The sequence below is a fragment of the Pygoscelis adeliae genome, unplaced genomic scaffold (genome assembly GCF_000699105.1).
Source record: "Pygoscelis adeliae isolate BGI_AS28 unplaced genomic scaffold, ASM69910v1 Scaffold348, whole genome shotgun sequence".
Classification (NCBI taxonomy): domain Eukaryota; kingdom Metazoa; phylum Chordata; class Aves; order Sphenisciformes; family Spheniscidae; genus Pygoscelis; species Pygoscelis adeliae.
The window spans coordinates 11,343-31,080 of record NW_008825307.1 but is presented as its reverse complement, the minus strand read 5'-3'; the positions used below and the strand labels follow the sequence as shown (position 1 = coordinate 31,080).

The 19,738-nt window shown below is 40.6% G+C and overlaps 1 protein-coding gene across 4 annotated transcripts in view; it reads left to right on the top strand.

Moving 5' to 3' along the window:
• SMARCD3 (SWI/SNF related, matrix associated, actin dependent regulator of chromatin, subfamily d, member 3) overlaps positions 1–16,818 on the top strand; it is a 106,444-nt gene extending 89,626 nt beyond the window's left edge. For all 4 annotated transcript variants that reach the window (XM_009330221.1, XM_009330220.1, XM_009330222.1 and 1 more), the window contains exons 8-13: positions 2,286–2,447; positions 6,665–6,762; positions 9,518–9,653; positions 11,853–11,975; positions 15,298–15,399; positions 15,498–16,818. In XM_009330221.1, the coding sequence (XP_009328496.1) occupies positions 2,286–2,447; positions 6,665–6,762; positions 9,518–9,653; positions 11,853–11,975; positions 15,298–15,399; positions 15,498–15,551 (675 nt within the window). In that variant the 3' untranslated portion in view covers positions 15,552–16,818. The remainder of the gene's footprint in view (positions 1–2,285; positions 2,448–6,664; positions 6,763–9,517; positions 9,654–11,852; positions 11,976–15,297; positions 15,400–15,497) is intronic.
• Positions 16,819–19,738: the final 2,920 nt, after the last annotated feature.

The window sequence follows — 19,738 nt, the reverse complement described above, 5'->3', positions numbered from 1 at the left end:
CTTTTGTCAGTATTAGTTCTATTGTACTAGTAGTATTTGTGGGCTGAACACAAACAAGTCGGGGAACTGAGCCATTTGAAAGCTAACAAAACTTACTTCCAAATCAGTTCCCTGATCCCAGTCACAGAAACAAAAACAACCAATAGGCAAAATCAGGTTATTCTGCCTTGGGATAGAATATAAAAGAGGTGCCTGAGCACAGTTTCCAACTGTTTTAAGCTGTTGTAAGGCTAAGCTGCTCCAAAAAAACGCTTTCAGTTGTGGGTGTACACTGCCACAGTCTCCATTCTCGTGGCACAAATGATGGAGATTTGCAGTTGTGGAGCTCACTACTCTGACTGAGACCATCCCTGAAAGAAACGTTGCTGTCTTGAGGAAATTGATAGAAATGCACTGCTGAGAGGAGATGGGATCTCCCTTTTCAATGGTAGTTCAGTCTCAGATACATTTTGATTGTATAACTTTAAGAACTCATTCTGTGCCATTCTCTTTCCCCTCCGTGCAAATAGCATCTATCCAGGATAAAGACATTCCATTTTATGTTAACAGAGAGAAAATTTTATTAATTTTAGGGAGCGTATGAGCTAACTGAAATGCTGATATAGCCAGTGAGCATCTTTATTGTCAAGACAATATAATGATGTTTGTTATGCTCACCATTATTATAAATTTATGCTTTAAAATAGATGTGCTCTTATCCTTAAGTCTTGATTTGTTATAAAGCTAGCTTTGGGTGACCTAGCACCCAACAGAGTAACCCTTGCCTAATAACGTGGCAAATATTAAACTTGAGTATGGGTACACACTTGAAGAGGCACCAAATTCCAAGGTATCCAAGGAATGTATATTACTAGAGATGCAGAACAGGGTAGTTGAAGAGTTGTATTACAGAGGTCAGGAGAAGAAATACCTTCCATTGACTAGAAATACCTTCCATTGACTAGTTGTGGTTGGGTAAATTTTCTGGTATGTAGCAGAATGGTGGGAACATGCCCGAAAAACAGAGTTCCAAGGTACTTATAGAATCATAGAATCATTAAGGTTGAAAGAGACCTCCAAGGTCATCGAGTCCAACCGTCAACCCAACACCACCATGCCCACTAAATCATGTCCCTAAGTGCCTCATCTACCCGTCTTTTAAATACTTCCAGGGATGGTGACTCCACCCCTTCCCTGGGCAGCCTGTTCCAATGTTTAACCACTCTTTCAGTAAAGAAATTTTTCCTCACGTCCAATCTAAACCTCCCCTGGCACAACTTTGAGGCCATTTCCTCTCGTCCTTTTGCCAGTTACTTGGGAGAAGAGACCAACACCCGCCTCGCCACAGCCTCCTTTCAAGTAGTTGTAGAGAGCGATGAGGTCTCCCCTCAGCCTCCTTTTTTCCAGGCTAAACAACGCTAGCTCCCTCAGCCGCTCCTCATCACACTTGCTGTGCAGACCCCTCCCCAGCCTCGTTGCCCTTCTCTGGACACGCTCCAACATCTCAACATCCTTCTTGTAGTGAGGGGCCCAAAACTGAACACAGTATTCGAGGGGCGGCCTCACCAGTGCCGAGTACAGGGGCACGATCACTTCCCTACTCCTCCTGGCCACACTATTTCTGATGCAGGCCAGGAGGCCATTGGCCTTCTTGGCAGCCTGGGCACACTGCCACCTTGTGTTCAGCCGGCTGTCAACCAGCACCCCCAGGTCCTTTTCCGCCAGGCAGCTTTCCAGCCACTCTTCCCCCAGCCTGTAGCGCTGCATGGGGTTGTTGTGGCCAAAGTGCAGGACCTGGCACTTGGCCTTGTTGAACCTCATACAGTTGGTTCTGTACATACATACTTTGTTGATGTGAGGCAGCTGAACTGTTATTAGCAACAGTAGAAGCATCATCCTGACTTCATTCTCTCTATCTGTGGTTAACCTCCAGTAATTCAGAGGAAGGACCATTCTTTTTCTTCTCCCACTCCCTAAAGTCAAATTACGCATCAATATTGAAAAGGAAAATTCTTTCCTGAATCTTCATGCAAGTTATTATTCTCGAAAGCATGTGATACAGATAGTCTGTGTGCATAGCAGATGTAGAGTGTCCCTCTTTCTTTTCAAACCCTAGACATAGTTCTTCCAGAGCACTGACAGTGGTACACATCTGAGCAACTTGTATTTTTGCAATCTCTGCCATTGAATGGCGTGCTTCTCCTGAGGAACAGAGTCCCTCGAGAATTAAAGCTGAAACTTCATACCTGTGTATCTGTCTGCTTTTCTCTCTATTGCCATGTCCATCTCTTCTCTTTCTGTTACAGCCTCCACAGTTTAAACTGGACCCGCGATTAGCCCGTTTGCTGGGGATACACACACAGACCCGATCAGCCATCATCCAGGCTCTCTGGCAGTACATCAAAACAAATAAGCTGCAAGACTCCCATGATAAGGAATACATTAACTGCGACAAGTACTTCCAGCAGGTAACTCCTTTTTGGACACAGTAGCTCTTTAGAGGCAAACTATAATATCCATCCGCGAATTTTGGATGGATGAAAATTACTGATTTTTATCTTCCCTTAATGATTTGCAGTGTCTTCAGTACTGAATGGCTTTCAACAGTCACTACAACTAATATAATAAGCACCTTCGCCATGTTGTCAAAACATTCCCCATGTTGTCAAAACCTTCCATGTTGTCAAAAAAACACATCTGGTGGTTCAGCACTCCCACATAAGTTGTGGCCTTTCCAGGAAGGAGGACTTTCTCTAATTGTTTCACTGTATTGATTTACTGGTTTTTTCCCCCCAATGTATCATTTTGTACTAAGAAACATGAAATAATCTGCTGATTCTGATTGCCAAATCATATGTAGACCTGTTTTCTTCTCTTTCCCTGTTTATGAAGGGAAGCAAGGAAGAAATAATTAGAAAAGCTATTTTTTCCTACGTCTGCTTCAGATTACAGAATAACCTCAATGATCTGCATGACGTTTTGAAAGTAGCACATTAAGACTTTTTGTCTTTCACAATGACCTCTAGAATTAACCAAGAAGGCCACTTAAAAGCATCTCCACCTTTCCTGTAAATATGATTATATTTATTTTGTAAAGGTAATGTTATCTGAGCTATCACTGTCTTAATTGACTTTGTTTTTCTGTAGCTTCAGGCTTACCTAATTTATTTTGAAAGTACCCAAAGATAGGGTTTCTGACATACTCCTGTTTAGGGAAAGTACTGGCAGTTATAATAAATGAATCATGTTTTAGTGAGCATTGGAAGTAAACGTTGCAATGAAAGCTGTGTCCTAGTTTTCTTTTTAAGCTTTTATTTTCTGTTATTAATTTGCCCTACAACAGTTTAAAGTGACCAGTGCTTGAAATAAACTTAAAGGCAGCACTGTTTTTTTCCACATTTGAAAACACAAAATACAACAAGATAATTGTGAGATTCATGGGTATTTTTAGGAATATAGAACCAAAGTGATTTGGATTATATAGTCACTCTCTTGTTTCGGGGTTTTTTTTGAGAATTACAGCATGCAGTCTTTTTCATATATAGTGAAAATTCCATCTTAAAACCACATAAGAATTTTTGGCAAAATGACAAAGCTGTTTGCTCTGTTGCTTATATGATTTGATTTCCATTCTCTATTTATCTATAGCCAACGTAGACTCAATTTTGTTTGTGCCAGCCCAAAGAGAAAATGGAAAAAAGGAGGTGAAAACGATTTGAAAAATCATGAGCAGAATGGAAAAGGTGAACAAGGAGTAATTACTGTTTATTTTGGTAAATAATTAGAGGCCATCAACTGAAACTGGCAGATAGCAAATTAAACAAAAGGAATCGAGCATAGTTAAACTGTGGAACTCCTTGCAATAGGACATTACAAATGCTAAAAGTGCATATAGGCTCCAAAAGTGACAAACCAATGGAAAAAAAATATTGGGCTGTTATAAATGCAAGGTAATTGCAAAGCTGTGGAGATTGGGAGAGTTTTTTGGGGGAAGGACCAGTATATGTTCCTCCTGTTCTTACATTTTTCCTTTAGTATCCACTTTTGGCCACTATCAAGGGCGGAATAGTGTGGTAGATGTGTTGTAGATCCTTTGTCTGATCCAGTACAGCAGTTCATACCTTATTTATGGTAAGCAGGAGCGCCTTCTCACTTTTATGTATTTTAATTTTCAGCTTAAGAACTTTCCTAGAATAAGAACTTGCTGGAGCCATCTTCTCTTCATGTATTTTCATCAGAGGCTTATTAGCTCATAGGTCTCCTTTGTGTTAGAATTCTTCAGGAATACCATCAGACCTGATAATTGTCTTCCCATCCTCAGAAGATTAGTCAAATGAGAGCGTTGTGAAGTAGCGGATTCCTTTTTAGGAGACCGAACCTCACTCCCTGCAAGAGCTGGCTAATCTGGAATAGTTTAATAAGAATGTGGTGCTTGCATAGATTTAAATCATAAATGGGATTGATATGAATGTTTCCATTTTCCTTAGTTCTCTGGCAAAATTGTCCTAAGTAGCTAATATTGCTTTCAGAACTGATGTTAGTACTTAGAAAATGAATCCCATTAAATCAAATGAAACATTTCATGATTAGTTTTTTTGTTTTTCACCCTAATACTCTAAGATTGAGATATGGAGGGTAAAGGAATTGCGTTAGGAATGCCTTCCAGTCTGATGATATTTCTGTAGACTATATAGTTTTAGGCGTGGAACTCCTGGAAAAAATCATGGTCATAGCTAGGAGTGCACAGATCACTTGGGGAGCAGTACATAACACATCAGTGTCTCTAGCATTCCCTTTTAGATACTGGTCTTCTCATTTGGTATGCCAGCTTTTCTAAATCCTATGCTGGTGTGTTTGTGGTTATATCTAATGACACAATACAGTACAGACTAAAAAATCACCACTGAATGAATTACCTCACACACCAGAATTACTGTAGCCATATAGACTTTCAGAGCCAGTGGTTATAAGTTTAGACCATTAACTCCAGTTGAGTAGGAATGTGAGAAGCTTTAGGAAAATTCCATCTAGACTTAGTTTCCAGTCTCCCACCCCTTCTCTCAATATTGTGTGTCCTTGCTCCCTTTTCCCTTCTTAAAGCTTTTGTCTTTTGGGCATCCACATTAGGAGTTTGACATGAGTGTTGAGCCAGTGGTGACATCAGATTGGATGGAGCTTGGTATGCAAAGATTTTGAGTGGGAATTCTACAGTCATCTCTATCAAGTGTCAGAATTCAGAAGGGAAATAAAGAGTGAGTTGCAAACTCAGTAGATTTGGTTACTTCCTTGCTCTTTAGAAACTAGCTGGCTGAATTCCTGGATGCAGGTAAGTCCAGAAAATTAGACAGATTTTAGAGTTGATGAAGAAGGATCCTTTACTGTTTAGAAACACGGTTTACGTCAGCTGGGAGATTTGAAATCCACAGTGTTAGAAGCAAAAGCAAGAAAAAAGGTCCAAAGGTATTTCAAAAGCCAGAGCTGGCTTCTAGGTATTTCTGCTACCGAATTCCCTCACTCCAGAAAATTATGGATTTCAGAAGATACTCTATCTGAGGAACCACAGCATCCTAGTTGAACAGTCTGACTTCGTATGTCCATTCTACAACCTAACCTGATAGTCCATTCTTTTCAACCCTGCCTGCATCCTTTGTCTCTAGAGCTGCAAAGCATGTTTCTGTTCATAGACACAATACTACAAGTAGTATCTCTCTTCTATCAGGTGGAAATAGTTTCCCTAAGAGGCATTTGCATAGGCCTCAACATTTTTACAAATTGCCTCCACATAACGGCATGTTTTAAGTCAAATGTTAATATATAGATAGTTCGGGGTTTTTTTTAAGTCTGTTTAAATGGAATATCTTTAGAGAAAAGCCTATTCACCTGTTCAGAGCATTAAAAATCCCAGTAGGAAAAAAAGGCTGTAATAATTACATTTCTGAAAACTCCAGGTGTAAGGAGTGGTTCTAGATTCATGGCCACGCATTGCAATTACTCACAGAAAATTTTCAAAAACTACGGAGTTTGATCCTTTTCAAAATATTTTTTTTTCTGAATTCAATACATATTTAGCTTCTGGACCATAGTAAAGAGAAGGTAGCCATGAGATGTTGATTGGAAAGGAGTGGATCCGTTCCAAGAGGCTGTGTTTAGGTTTTGATTAAAAATAAGTAAAACCTGTTGACTTTTTTTTTCCTTAATCTTAAAAAAAATGCAAATAGTTTTAAAATCCAAAAATGTTTTCTTGTATTTTTCTTTAGCACAAAATATTGCAGGAAACATGCCTTGGGAAAAAAAGCAAAACTGTTTTTATATTTCCTCTGGTAAAAAAAAAAATGTTTTCTTTACGACATGCTGCTGCAAACCCTTAGTGAGACAGGAGGTGTTCACTTTTCTCCCATCATTCATACAGTTGATCCTGATGTCCTATTAAAGTAGCCTGTGCCCTTCAGCAGCTAAACCAAAAGTGGGACGCCTGAAATTGTCATCTGATGCGTCTGTCAGCTAGCCCAGATTGTAAGTTCACCAGCAATTTGCAGGGACAGAAGTGACCAAAAATGTATTCTGTGCAAGGAGCCAGAATTACAGCTTTCAAAATCACCTTACTTTTGAACTGTTGATTTCTTACTTTCTTATTTAATTGCAAGTTAGGTTTTGGACAAGGATAACATGCTTTATTATATTCCAGATCTTTGACTGTCCACGGCTAAAGTTTTCTGAAATTCCTCAGAGACTCACTAACCTGTTGCTGCCACCAGACCCTATAGTGATAAACCATATCATCAGGTAAGCTGGTCAGTCAGCTCAGCACTGTCATGTGCAAAACACTCACTCTGTAAAATACAGAAACAGCTACAGTAGCAGGGACCAGAATCCAGTTTTTACAACTTCCAGGTGAGTACCTTGGACTTTGTTGTGTGTTCATTCTCTGTGTCATTCTGGTCTATATAATTCTGAATTATTTTCAATAGAATGGTACCAATTCTCTAGGAGCGTGCAAAACTTCTTATCATTTTTATCCGTACTAGAATACCATTGAGAGAGTTGGTCAGGTTTCTTTCCTAAGGGGAGAGGAATGAGAGTTTGAATCCACTTAGAGGGGAAGAAAAGGAATTGAAGTAAGATATTGTACATCATGGGCAATCATTCCAATCACTGAGTTATTATGTAAAATGTACAACAGTATTACAGTTTCAAATACAGTGGCCAGTCCATGCATGCTTTGTTGGGTTTGGGTCAGCTGCTTCGGTGTTAATCTTATTCTAAGAATGCCAACTAGTCAGAGATCTCAAGAGATTTACAATAAAGAATGCCTAGATTCAGAGAAGGCCATTGTGACCAAGGTACTGAGCTTCTGGCATCCTTGTCAAAACAGATGTATTTCTGGCATAGTAGATGAAATACAACTTTCAGCTATCTAGTGCACTTCCAGCACATTCCATATTTAAGTGACGACTGTGTGCAGGGGGGAGGGGGATAAAGAGACTTTTGGGGATTGCAACCTTGCTGTTAAGACATTTCAGTCTTTCCCAAGTTCCTTTGTGGTCTTGGGTCAAAACTCTGATTCTGGGTGTTTAAACATTATTGTTAATTGAGTGTAGTGATTTGATTTCCTACAGAATATTGACAACAAATATTTCTGAATATAAGGAAGTAAGTAATTTTTAGACTCATTAAATCATGGAATAATGTATAGTAGAAGGGATTGCTGGTGGTCACCTAGAGCTCCCCCCTCCCAACTCAAAGCAGGTTCAAATTATATCAGGATGCTTAGAGGCCTAGTCCAGTTGAGCTTTGAACAGACTCTCACAGACCCTCTGCCCTGCCCCCTTGCATTCAATTTTTAAGAGTGAATGTAGTCAACCACTGAACCAATTTGCCAACTGCTTGTTGTGGTTTAACCCCAGCCAGCAACTAAGCACCGCACAGCTGCTGAAAAGTTTCTGAGACTTTTTGTGCACAAATTACTTGGAAAAAATGAACTTGAAAGCCTCACAAAATGTACAATTTCACATTGCATTAATGTAAGCTTTTTGAAGTTAATATAGCCATTCCTTTGCTATTAATGTTCCTGTGTACTCAGTTGGCTTAAACTGTTCATCTCATAATGAACATATGCTGTCAGTAAAAGCAATAGCTGTTGTAGCATGCATTAACTCCTTGTTTCCAAGACTCACGCCAAGTAGAAATGGCATTGACCGTGTTTAACCCTGGTTCCATATTTTGGGGCAAAAGGGGTTGACAGATATCTGAAACAGAATGCTGCAAATTCCTCAATGGTCTCTGCTGGCTTTGGAAACAGAGGGAGAATAGTGCAGCGGCTAATTTTCCTTTCTCTTTTAAGTAACAAATTGAAAAAACCCTATTAGAGCTCATATTGACATCAAGGAAATAATAATAATAATAATAATAATAATAATAATAATAATACCTGAAAGGAGGTTGTAGCGAGGTGGGGGTCGGTCTCTTCTCCCAAGTAACAAGCGATAGGACGAGAGGAAACGTCCTCAAGCTGCACCAGGGGAGGTTTAGCTTGGATGTTAGGAAGAATTTCTTCACCAAAAGGGTTGTCAAGCATTGGAAGAGGCTGCCCAGGGAAGTGGTGGAGTCACCATCCCTGGAAGTATTTAAAAGACGTGTAGACAAGGCACTTAGGGACATGGTTTAGTGGTGGACTTGGCAGTGTTAGGTTTGTAGTTGGACTCGATGATCTTAAGGGTCTTTTCCAACCTAAATGATTCTATGATTCTATACAATGTGTTACCAATGACTGAAATCTCCACCAGTACCAAAGGGGTGGGAAATAGTTAGTGTGATGCCAAAAACATACCAGGACCGATCCTGGATATTGGAAGCCAGTTGGTACTAACTGTAGTAGAGAATGAAGTTAACAGACATGTGATATATTGGGGAAGAGTCAATATAGCTTCTGGAACAGGAAGGCATGACTGGCTATATTCTTTGAAGAATTAAGCAGGCAACTTTACAAATAAAGTGGTGGTCCCCAAATTCACTGCTACCTTTTAAAAGTAGCTGGGAATCATTACAATGCTGCATAGCTGCCAATACAATTACAGTGCTAGGAATTATTAGAGAAGGAACCAAGAACCAAATAAAATGTCCTTATGTGTTCACATCCAGAATGGTAGTGTACAGTTCTACCTACCCTATCTCAAAAAAGATGCAGTCGAGCAGAGACCATACCAGTATGGTATTTACCACTGGGGATTACTTTGGAGGCCAGAGTTATAACAGGTTTCAGGAAGATGTTAGACAACTTACTGAAGACTATGTCCTTTAGAAGCTATTAAAGTTGGTGGTCTGGACAAAACCTCCAGCTCAAAAGTCTCTGAATTCTGACTGATGAAAGATCAGAGGATATACTAGGATATACAAATATATAAAGATACCCCTGTTCTTAAACTGTTCTCACAGCATCTGCAACAGGCTTTATTGAAGAGTATATTCTGGGCTGGATGGATATTTACTCTGATTCATTATGGCAGTTCTCATGATCTTCTGTTATATGTCTTCTCCATAGTGTTGACCCCAACGATCAGAAGAAGACGGCTTGTTATGACATAGATGTAGAAGTTGAAGACCCATTAAAGGGACAGATGAGTAGTTTTCTTCTCTCAACAGCTAACCAACAGGAGATTACAGCATTGGACAACAAGGTACTAGCCCAGGAGTAAAGTATCACATGGCATATATACTCACTGTGTACCTTCATGTGGGTTTGGTGTCACAAGTCAAAGCCAGTAATGTTGTGAGACAGGGACTTCTCAATTGGATGTGCTTTCAAGGGATGAATCAGCCACATGCAATGGGAATACAGAGGGGGGAGTGGCATTCCCACTTAGGATTTGATCCAGGGCCTGACACAGTTGTCGAGGTGATAGAAGCAGAGTTTCACAGGTAGTAATGAGTCCCCTGGCATTCAAGAATCATCGGAACTGTTTGACTATAACTTTTTATTGAGAGGTCATGGTATCTTACTAAATTGCTATAAGGCAAAGCTAAGAGAATCTTATACTCCAGATGTGTTTTGTGCATGCACGGTTGCACATCTCTCTGCAGTAGGTGCAAATATGGAAAACGTATGGAAGAAAAATCACTTGGAGCAGTTTGGCAGACTTGTTTTCAGTGTTACTGAAAGAGGATCATGCACACTTCAAATAATAGTATCTGTCTTATAGCAGTGGTGAGCTCTGCAGGCTGTATTAGGGGTTCATGTCATGCGGACTGTTAGCTAGCTTTTGGCACATGTGTAAATGGCTGATTTGGCTTGGTAAGGGCTAAACAAAAGTGGCTTTTCAGAGCAAGGGAAGAAGAAGAGGTGAGACATCGTGGACCAGATATGATTTATGTGACATACAGTCAGGCCCAGTTTCTGTTTGTTTACCTCTAATACAAACAAATACATTAAACTTCTGTCTTCATGCAATTTTAAAGGGGGTTTGGACACTAGCAATCCTATGGATTCTGGTAACTGTTGCAGCATCTTTTGTTTTATGGCTCTTGCAAAAGGTCCTTTTCAGCAGGGCAGCTGCTCAGCCAGCTGGTTCCCAGCCTACATAGGCTTGCATGCGGCATGCAAAGGATTATTCTTTTCCAGTCCAGCTCACCTTTTCTCATGTCTGTATCACCTCTTTTTTGAGCATTTGCTACAGCAGAGGGCAAGCTGTGATTAGTGAAGTTACTGAAGTCACTTCTGGGTAAACAAGCATTGACTGCTGCATTGTTATCATCTGTACCATTTATTGCTGTGCTGCCACAGAGTCCTCTAGTGGAAACTTGGTGCATGCCAACAGATTTCTCTCCAGCATGGCTACATCATTTTCCCAAATAAGGAATGATTTTAAGTTGACAGCAGCTCTCTTCTGTTAACATACCATATAGTTGTGCTTATACTAGTGGCCTTGGTGGTGTAGCCAGATCAGGGGAGCATTATTTTCTCCCATGTGCCTGGCCACATTAGCTGTTTTGGCAAAATAGCTGTATATATGAAATTAAACAAGATAGGTTTACAATCTCAAACTAGAATTTTAGAGGAACAGGGTAGCAAAAGTTTGCTTTTCTGTGTCTGTATGTGCAAATGATTTATTAACTGTCCTCCCATTGATCATACTTTATTTCGTTATCCAGGATGATTATAGGACCTTGACTTCTCTTTGGAGTCTTCATTCTTCCCCGCTGGTTAATGCTCATTTCTTTCATAATATTTCTGAAGTTATGATTCATTTTCTATAAACCTTCCATAATCCTGATTTCTCATTGTTCACACTCCTCTTTTTTGCAGCCATTGTGACTTTAGTAGGCTTTCTCATAAGAAAAAGTCTAGAAGTCACAGCTGTTATGTGAGTTCAATTAACATGGACTTGATCAGGCAATCACTAGAAATTTTAAGGATCATAGCAGGGTATTGAAGATATGACGATGATTAACCAGGGAAATAACTGCTTTCTTGTATTGGGCACTGTTTAAAGACATATTTATGTAGCACCTTTCCTGAAAAATCCCAGACTTGGCAGAAAGACTGATTGTACACAGGAAATTACTACATTGTACAGTGACATGACTTAGCTCTTCAGTATTGTATATAGCATGCCATCTAGCAGTTCAACGCAGGAAGTGAAGAAGAATCCTGTACCTACTTGTGTTGCAGAAGTACAAGTGACACCAAAATGTAATTGCAGGATTGCGGTTAACTCCCTCTTTGAAGGGAAAAAGCCATGGGAACCTGCACAAGTCTGCAGTGTAGAATTGTCACCTTTGTACATTACAAGAAGTACAAAGATGCTAATGGGGCTGACCTCAGGGTCACTGGAGCATGAGAGGAATTAAGTAACATTTGCTTTGTTTTTTTCTCTCAGATTCATGAGACAATCGAATCAATAAATCAGTTAAAAATACAACGTGATTTCATGCTGAGTTTCTCCAAAGATCCCAAAGGATACATCCAAGACCTTCTCCGGTCCCAAAGTAGGGATCTTAAGGTGAGCTAAGGTTTGAAGAAGAATGAATAGTGGAACCAGAATGTAAGAATTTTATCTAAATGTATGTAGAGTGTATAGCTAAAACATCCAGGATGGAAAATTGGTGGAAGACAGACAGTGGGTGGCATACTGCAAACCCAAAGCAGACAGTATACAGAAAAGACAGTTTAGCCTGTATTCCATTTCCAGTAGAACAGTGGTGCTTAATGGGGGCGGTAGGTGAACTTGTGGTCAGACAGTAAGATTGAAGTGCAGGGCTGTGTTGGTGTACTCTGTAAAATTGAAGCTATATAAAACTCAGCAGGAGCATCCTATAGTACAATAACACAATTTGTGTGTTTTGTTAGTTCATAATTTAATCTTATTTAAGAAATAGGCAGATTAGATATCAGCTGCCTCTGCGTTTAGCTTTGAGATACGCAAGAAATGGAATGTAAAGAAGTTCAGTTGTTGGCCAGCAAAAATGAATAATCTTTCCTCATAAAGTTTCACACTTTGTGTCTTTAACTCAGACACCTCAAAACCAGTTGTATTAATGAATCCATGAAATTATTTTAATAAAATCATTGTGTGTTTCAAACATAAATGTCTAGTTTGTAGTCAGTAGTCTTCCAAAAATCTACTGTTAAGATTATGATTATTTATATTGTATTCAAAAGGGGACAGGCATCTGAAAGAATGTTTAAATAATGCAGCCTTTAGCTTGAAGAGCTTACAAACTAAGGCGTTGTGGAGCTTCTCTAGCTGCATACATAGAAGAGTTGTTCAGTGTTCTCCCTGACTGACAACCAGTCCCATGAGGGACTTTTCTATAGTGTTCTGCCCTGCTGGCATCAGAATTGTGATTACACAATACTACTCTGCAAAAGACACTAATAATGTTATAATTACCCTTGATTCTGTGATGCTGGAGACTTAGTCATCAGAATTTTATTTTTTTATAGAATCATAGAGTGGTTTGGGTTGGAAGAAACCTTCAAAGATCATCTAGTCCAACTCCCCTGCTGCGGACAGGGACATCTTTCACTAGATCAGGTTGCTCAAAGCCCCATCCAACCTGACCTTGAACACTTCCAGGGATGGGGCATCCACAGCTTCTCTGGACAACCTGTTCCAGTGTCTCACTACCCTCATCATAAAAAAAGTCTTCCTTATATCTAGTCTAAACCTACCCTCTTTCAGTTTAAAACCATTGCCCCTTGTCCTGTAACTACAGGTCTTGGTAAAAAGTCTCTCTCCATCTTCCTTATAAGCCCCCTTTAAATATTGAAAGGCCGCAATAAGGTCTCCCTGGAGCCTTCTCTTCTCCAGGCTGAACAACCCCAACTCTCTCATCTTTTCTTCATAGGAGAGGTGTTCCAGCCCTCTGAGCATTTTCATGGCCTCCTGTGGACCTGCTCCAACAGGTCCATGTCTTTCTTGTACTGTGGACCCCAGAGCTGGACGCAGTGCTCTAGGTGGGGTCTCATGAGAGCAGAGTAGAGGGGCACAATCCCCTCCCTCGATCTGCTGGCTGCATTTTTGATGCAGCCCAGGAAACAATTGGCTTTCTGGGCTGCAAGCGCACATTGCCGACTCATATCTAATTTTTTGTCCACCAGTATCCCCAAATCCTTCTCTGCAGGGCTGCTCTCAATCTGTTCATCCTTCTGTCTGTATTGATACTGAGGATTGCCCCGACCCAGGTGATAACATCAGTTGCTCTTCCCTTATCCACCAATGCAGTCACTCCATCGTAGAAGGCCACTAGATTAGTCACGCACGATTTGCCTTTGGTGAAGCCATGTTGGCTGTCTCTAATCACCTCCCTGCCTTCCATATGTTCCGACATGTCTTCCAGGAGGATCTGTTTCATAATCTTACTGGACACAGAGGTGAGGCTGACTGGTCGGTAGTTCCCAGGATCCTCCTTTTTACCCTTTTTAAAAATGGGTGTGATGTTTCCCTTTTTCCGGTCACTGGGGACTTTGCCTGACTGCTGTGACTTTTCAAATATGTTGGAGAGTGGCTTAGTGACTACATCAGCCAGTACCCTCAGGATCCTGGCATGCATTTCGTCACGTCCCATGGACTTGTGTATATTCAGGTTCCTCAGATGGTCTCAAACCTGATCTTCTCCTACGATGGGAGGGACTTATTTCCCCCTTGAGGTTCAGGGGCTTGAGAGATTTGGGAAGAGAGATTACCATTGAGAACTGAGGCAAAAAACCCTGTCAATTAACCTTCTCCATATTGGTTGTCACCAGTTCTCCTGTCTTATTTACGGGGGGCGGGGGGCGTACATTTTCTTTAATCTTCCTTTTCTGGCCAATGTACCTGTAAAAGCCCTTCTTATTATTCTTCACATCCCTTGCCAAATTCAGCTCTAGCTGTGCCTCGGCTTTCCTGAGCCCATCCCTACACAACCGGGCAGCATCCCTATATTCTTCCCAAGATACTTGTCCCTGGTTCCACTGCCTGTGCATTTCCTTCTTACACTTTAGTTTGACCAGGAGGTTCCTTACTGAGCCATGCTGGTCTCCTGCCTTCCTTGCCCAGTTTCTTATACATGGGAATTTAGAGCTCTTTCATTCTGAGGAAAAATGTCCTTAAAGAGCTGCCAGCTCTGTTCAGCTCCCTTGTCCCTAAGGGCAGTTTTCCAGGCAGTCCCATCCACTAATTCCTTAAACAACTGGTTGGTTTTTCAAATCTTGCTTTCTCCGCAGCTGTGTAGAGACTGAAAAATCAGCTCAGGACTTTGGCCATTTTGGAATTACTAGGATTTTCTGTTCATCGCATTTCAATAGTGTTATTTTTCCTTAATGCTTTCCCCATCAGAGCTTTCCTTGAAATCAAGGTAAGATATGCTTTGCAATAAGGGCAATACTGGTACAGAGTTGTGCTTCAATCTGATGTGAATACCTTAACAATTTCAAGCTGTTAACCCTGTGTATGGGTAACTACTGAGGTTCTTTGGATACATAGGCTAATAAAATATACAGTACCGGGGAATTTTTCCTGGGCACTGGAACTAAACTGTCCATGCTGTTAAATTACTGGAGATCATGGCACTTCTTAGCCTGGGCAACTACTGGTGCCCAGAATTACTCCTTGGCACAGTTGAGCAGAGGTTAAGAGCTGTTCACAGTTCAGTTTGTATGCGACCATCTGGTTTTGGTAGTAAGCACACATGCCATTCATTGTCCATTTGCCTTGGGCTTCGAGAACAGTCCTGAACATCTTTAATGTAGTAATGTAGCTAAATTTTGACTCTAGGTAAATCTCAATGTTTCTCTACATGGTAGAAGAGCTATAGTGAAAAATGTTTTTATTTTTGTCACAGGTGATGACTGATGTAGTTGGAAACCCAGAGGAAGAACGCAGAGCTGAATTTTATCATGAGCCATGGTCTCAAGAGGCTGTGAGCAGATATTTCTATTGCAAGGTATGAAGGAATTCTCCACACTGCTGGCTTATAAATGAATCTTCCTGCCACTGAACAATTGAATCTGCTGAACTGTACAGTTTTTCTTTTTCTTTCAGATCCAGCAGCGCCGGCAAGAACTGGAACAATCTCTGGGAGTGCGCAACACATAAGTACTGCTCACAATATCCCATTGGCATCATGACCACCAAACCAGTGGACTTTTCAGTGTTACTTAGCTCACTGTTACACATGGACCTGCTTCCTGACTGGATGAGAATGTACCATCAACACACCAGTCAGAACACCAGCTTTAGAGTGACCCTTGAAAATCTTGCCCATGGGGGTGTCTCAAACCATTCCAGGCCAGAGACAGCGCTGTGCAAGTGTCAGTGTTAAAGAAGGTTCATTCATCAACGCGCATCATTAAGTTTTAGTGGAAATTTCGGACACTACACAGCAAATCCTAATGGGCTATGCATAGAATCATGGGTGGCATTGATGAGGGAGGTTGAGATGGGTGTTACAGAAGACTACAGATTTAGAGAAATAAATGCAGTTCTCATCCTATGTTACCTAAGAGTCTCAAATAGTAACTTCTCTGGAATTAGACAAGATAGTCTTTCTTACAGCTGTGCCTGAACAGAGTTTTTATTCCAGCTGGAGCAGTGCAAGAAGCCATCTCACCATGTGAAAGACCAAACTAGGGGGATTTTCATTCCTAGAATGAAGAGCCCCTCTGGAAGAAAGACGTGTAGTCAGGACATCTCTTCTACAAACTCTAATACTTCCTTTTTCCCTTGCTCCTGCAGTGAAAGGTAGACTGAATTACGTATCACTGGATGGGTATGATCAACGTGCTGTACTGAGAGGAAGAGAATTATCCCAGGGATAAGGGCTTCTTAGGCATCCTTAATGTCAGTGGTGTTAGCAAAGCTGATGTTGAAGCAAGAAATGAGGCATTCTGATGAAGTGAAAATACCTTAATAGTGCTTTGCTGATACCTGCCTGGAACACAGCAGATATTAACAATAAGCATATATGTAAAATACGAGATTTCTTAAATGTTTCTCTGTGTGCCAGCAGGGATCAGCACTGAAAAGAACTTCCCTAATTGTTAAGTTGGTGCAGAATCCAAGAAGCTTAACTTCATATAACGTGGCAGTTTTCTCTTTACTTCAAGATGTTAACAGAGTCCCTGGATTGGTCTCACATTTTGATCATAGGTGAACTGCCTCTTACTATGAATTATTTAGTTCCCTCATATGTGATATGTACTGGTTATATAGGATGCTGTTGAGTTATAAAGCACTATCAGCCTTAAATAGCACAGAGAACGTATCCCTTAGAAATCATCTTCTTTGTAAACGTACAACAAATGCAGACTATGGGAATTTATACCGTATTTACTTGGAAGCAGGGACATCTTCATTAAATCCTCCGCCCCCCCCTCATTTTTTGTAGTGCATAGACTAGTTTGTAATGAATGGCCTAACATGATTTCTAGTCCAAAAAGCAGCTGCCAAGGTATAACTCTCTGTCCAGATGATGTGGCACTCAAAATCCTCTTCTAGATTACTCCTTTTCATCTCCTTTCTTTCACTTTCTTGGAAAGAGAATCAAATTCACATGTGGTATGGAAGGGAGGCAACTCTTCTGAATAATGCATTTTGCTGTAGTATTGTCCTTTTCTATCTCTGCCAATTTCTTGATTGAACTTAAAAGTTTCTTCTGTCCAGTCACAGAAGAGATAGTCTTCTCTTCCACCCCTTTAATACCTCTGCTTTCACATTAACAGTGCCATAGCTTTTACTCTCACCATTGTGTTGAGAGATGTCTTGGAAAACTTATATTTGATTGCAGTCATATGATGGCAGTACCGTCATGCAAAACCATTGTTGCAAGAAAAAGCATAGCTGTACCTCTTTGTCTGAGGCCTTTTACTGGGAATGGCTTTGTTTGGAACTTTTTTATGTTAAAACCTTATTTTACAGTAAAACGTGAAATCCTGCAGTCTTAAACTGAGTATAGTGAGGGGCTGTGAGGCTGCCAGACAGTGAATGGCTTTAAATCTTATTTACTTCAGGACTCCACTAATTGGACTACAAGAATTATGAGGGAAAACAGTGGGGGTCATCTGCTACTGTGCTTCCATATTTATTACACTGCTGTGTCAGTTGTGTGCATGCTGTCCAGTGTATAAAACTCTTTTCTGTATGTGGTAAACGGAGCAGCTACATTCAGGGGATGCATTCAGTCTCCAGGAATAAGAAATACAGAGAAAGAGATGCAAGGATGTGAGAAGGGCATGGGACAGAGATAGATGCCTGCAGGATGTCTGCCAGGGAATTCTGCTTTTTGAGAACTTTGCCATTGAAGTGGCAAATATTTGTACAGAGAAATTTCAGTCATAGAATCATAGAATCATTAAGGTTGGAAAAGACCTCTAAGATCATCGAGTCCAACTGTCAGCCCAACACCACCATGTCCACTAAACCATGTCCTGAAGTGCCGCATCTACACGTCTTTTAAATACTTCCAGGGATGGTGACTCCACCCCTTCCCTGGGCAGCCTGTTCCAATGTTTAACCACTCTTTCAATAAAGAAATTTTTCCTCATGTCCAATCTAAACCTCCCCTAGCTGGCAACATAATGGAGTCCAGCCTGCTTTTAGAATATCTCTGTAGAATTAATTGGACGGATCTGTTTCCAAGTCTCTTTCAGAGCAAATTAACGAAACTAATGTGGTGTTGCTGCCCAGTGTTCACAACAGCATAACTGGAAGGTGAATCTATGTTAAGCACCAATGCTATACTGAAGTGTGTCTGTGTGTACGCTTGTGCACATGCATGAGTCAGCCACTGTAGATAGCACTGAAGATGGCAAAATCTAAATTCTTATATCCCACTTGTCCATATTCCTACTGTACATAAAAAGACTGGTCACCAACGGTGAGTCTTAGGAATAGCTGTCAGGTGTCTTTCCTTTGGTTAAACTGGGGTTTGAGATTTTGATGCTTTTTTTCCTGTGTTCAGAAGCAGTTCAGGCTTTTTACTGAAGAGACACAGAGAGAAATTTTGTCTTCTGTTCAGGAGTGCAGCCAGGAGCTTGCTTGTTTGCAAAAAAGAGAAATTATATTTGAAGAGGAATAATGAAGCAATACTGGGAGGAACTGGACCAAATGCTGCTTGGGCATACGAAAATGAAAGGCAGTGGTACTGAACAGGCATGTAATTGTGGCAGATTGTGAATGATAAATTCATTTTAAGTTCAGGATGGTTGTCTTTTTGTGCATATAAAAGATGACAAGAAGATGTTTTGGGATCTTCAGTTGCTGCCACAGTACAATACAAATCTGTGCATACTGCAAAAAAACCCCCATGTTCTGTGCATAGAAGTAGTTAATGTATAGATGATAATATAGTTAGAAAATATAGCATCAAACTAGGAAAGGATTGAAACAGAACTCTGGAGTACCAATAGAAGGGAAATAGATCTTGGAGCTGAAGTGTTGACATGGCAGGTTTGAAACACTCTTTTCAGTCCTTTGAGCTGTTGGCCATGAGTCAGGATTCAGACCAAGCGTTTCTTAGAAATTAAAGGGAAAACAAATGTTTGATTATGGAATAGAGAGAATACAGCAGTGGAAAATGAAATAAAAAGATGGAGCAGAGTGCCACTGAAGTGCCAGTAAGACATAGCACAGGAGAATGTGCAGTACTGTTGGAAATAGCACAGTCCATGTGAGTCAGTATATTTTGTTTGCACGTGTGTATGTATACATGTAGAGAGCATGTGGGAGAAAGCCAGTCTCAACTTGTATGTAGCCTGGGAAATGGACGTGCAGAACAGAACCAAATGTTCTGCAAGTAACTTTGATACACATTGTCAAAATATTTTCCAGTGTTATCAACAGGGATTCCGTTGTTCAACTTAGCAGGGTTGGTGGTTGTAGTGCAGACGTTGTTTCAGCTGGCAGTTTTTTTACACCACACTGTTTAGAATTTATCCTGTGGAAGCTGAGTGAAAATATTAGTGCATATATCAATATTGGTGCATATCCTAGGGCTCCTAATTTTGCCAAAATGCTAGTCAGGTATTGGGGTTTTTTTGGCCTGTTTTTGTGTTGAGAACACTTTTATGGCAGTGCAAATAGATGAGGGGGAAAAGAAAGCTCTTTTTTCCTGAAGAAAGAGGTCTCCTTTCTGTAACTGCTCTGTTGTTTAATAGGATGTATCTGTTCTGCCAGATCCTGTATGATAAACACATTTTCCAATCTCATTGAAGAAAGGAACTCCATTAAAAAAACACAGCTGTGGGTTTGTGAGAGTGAGCAAATGGGGGGGGGGGGGGGGGGGG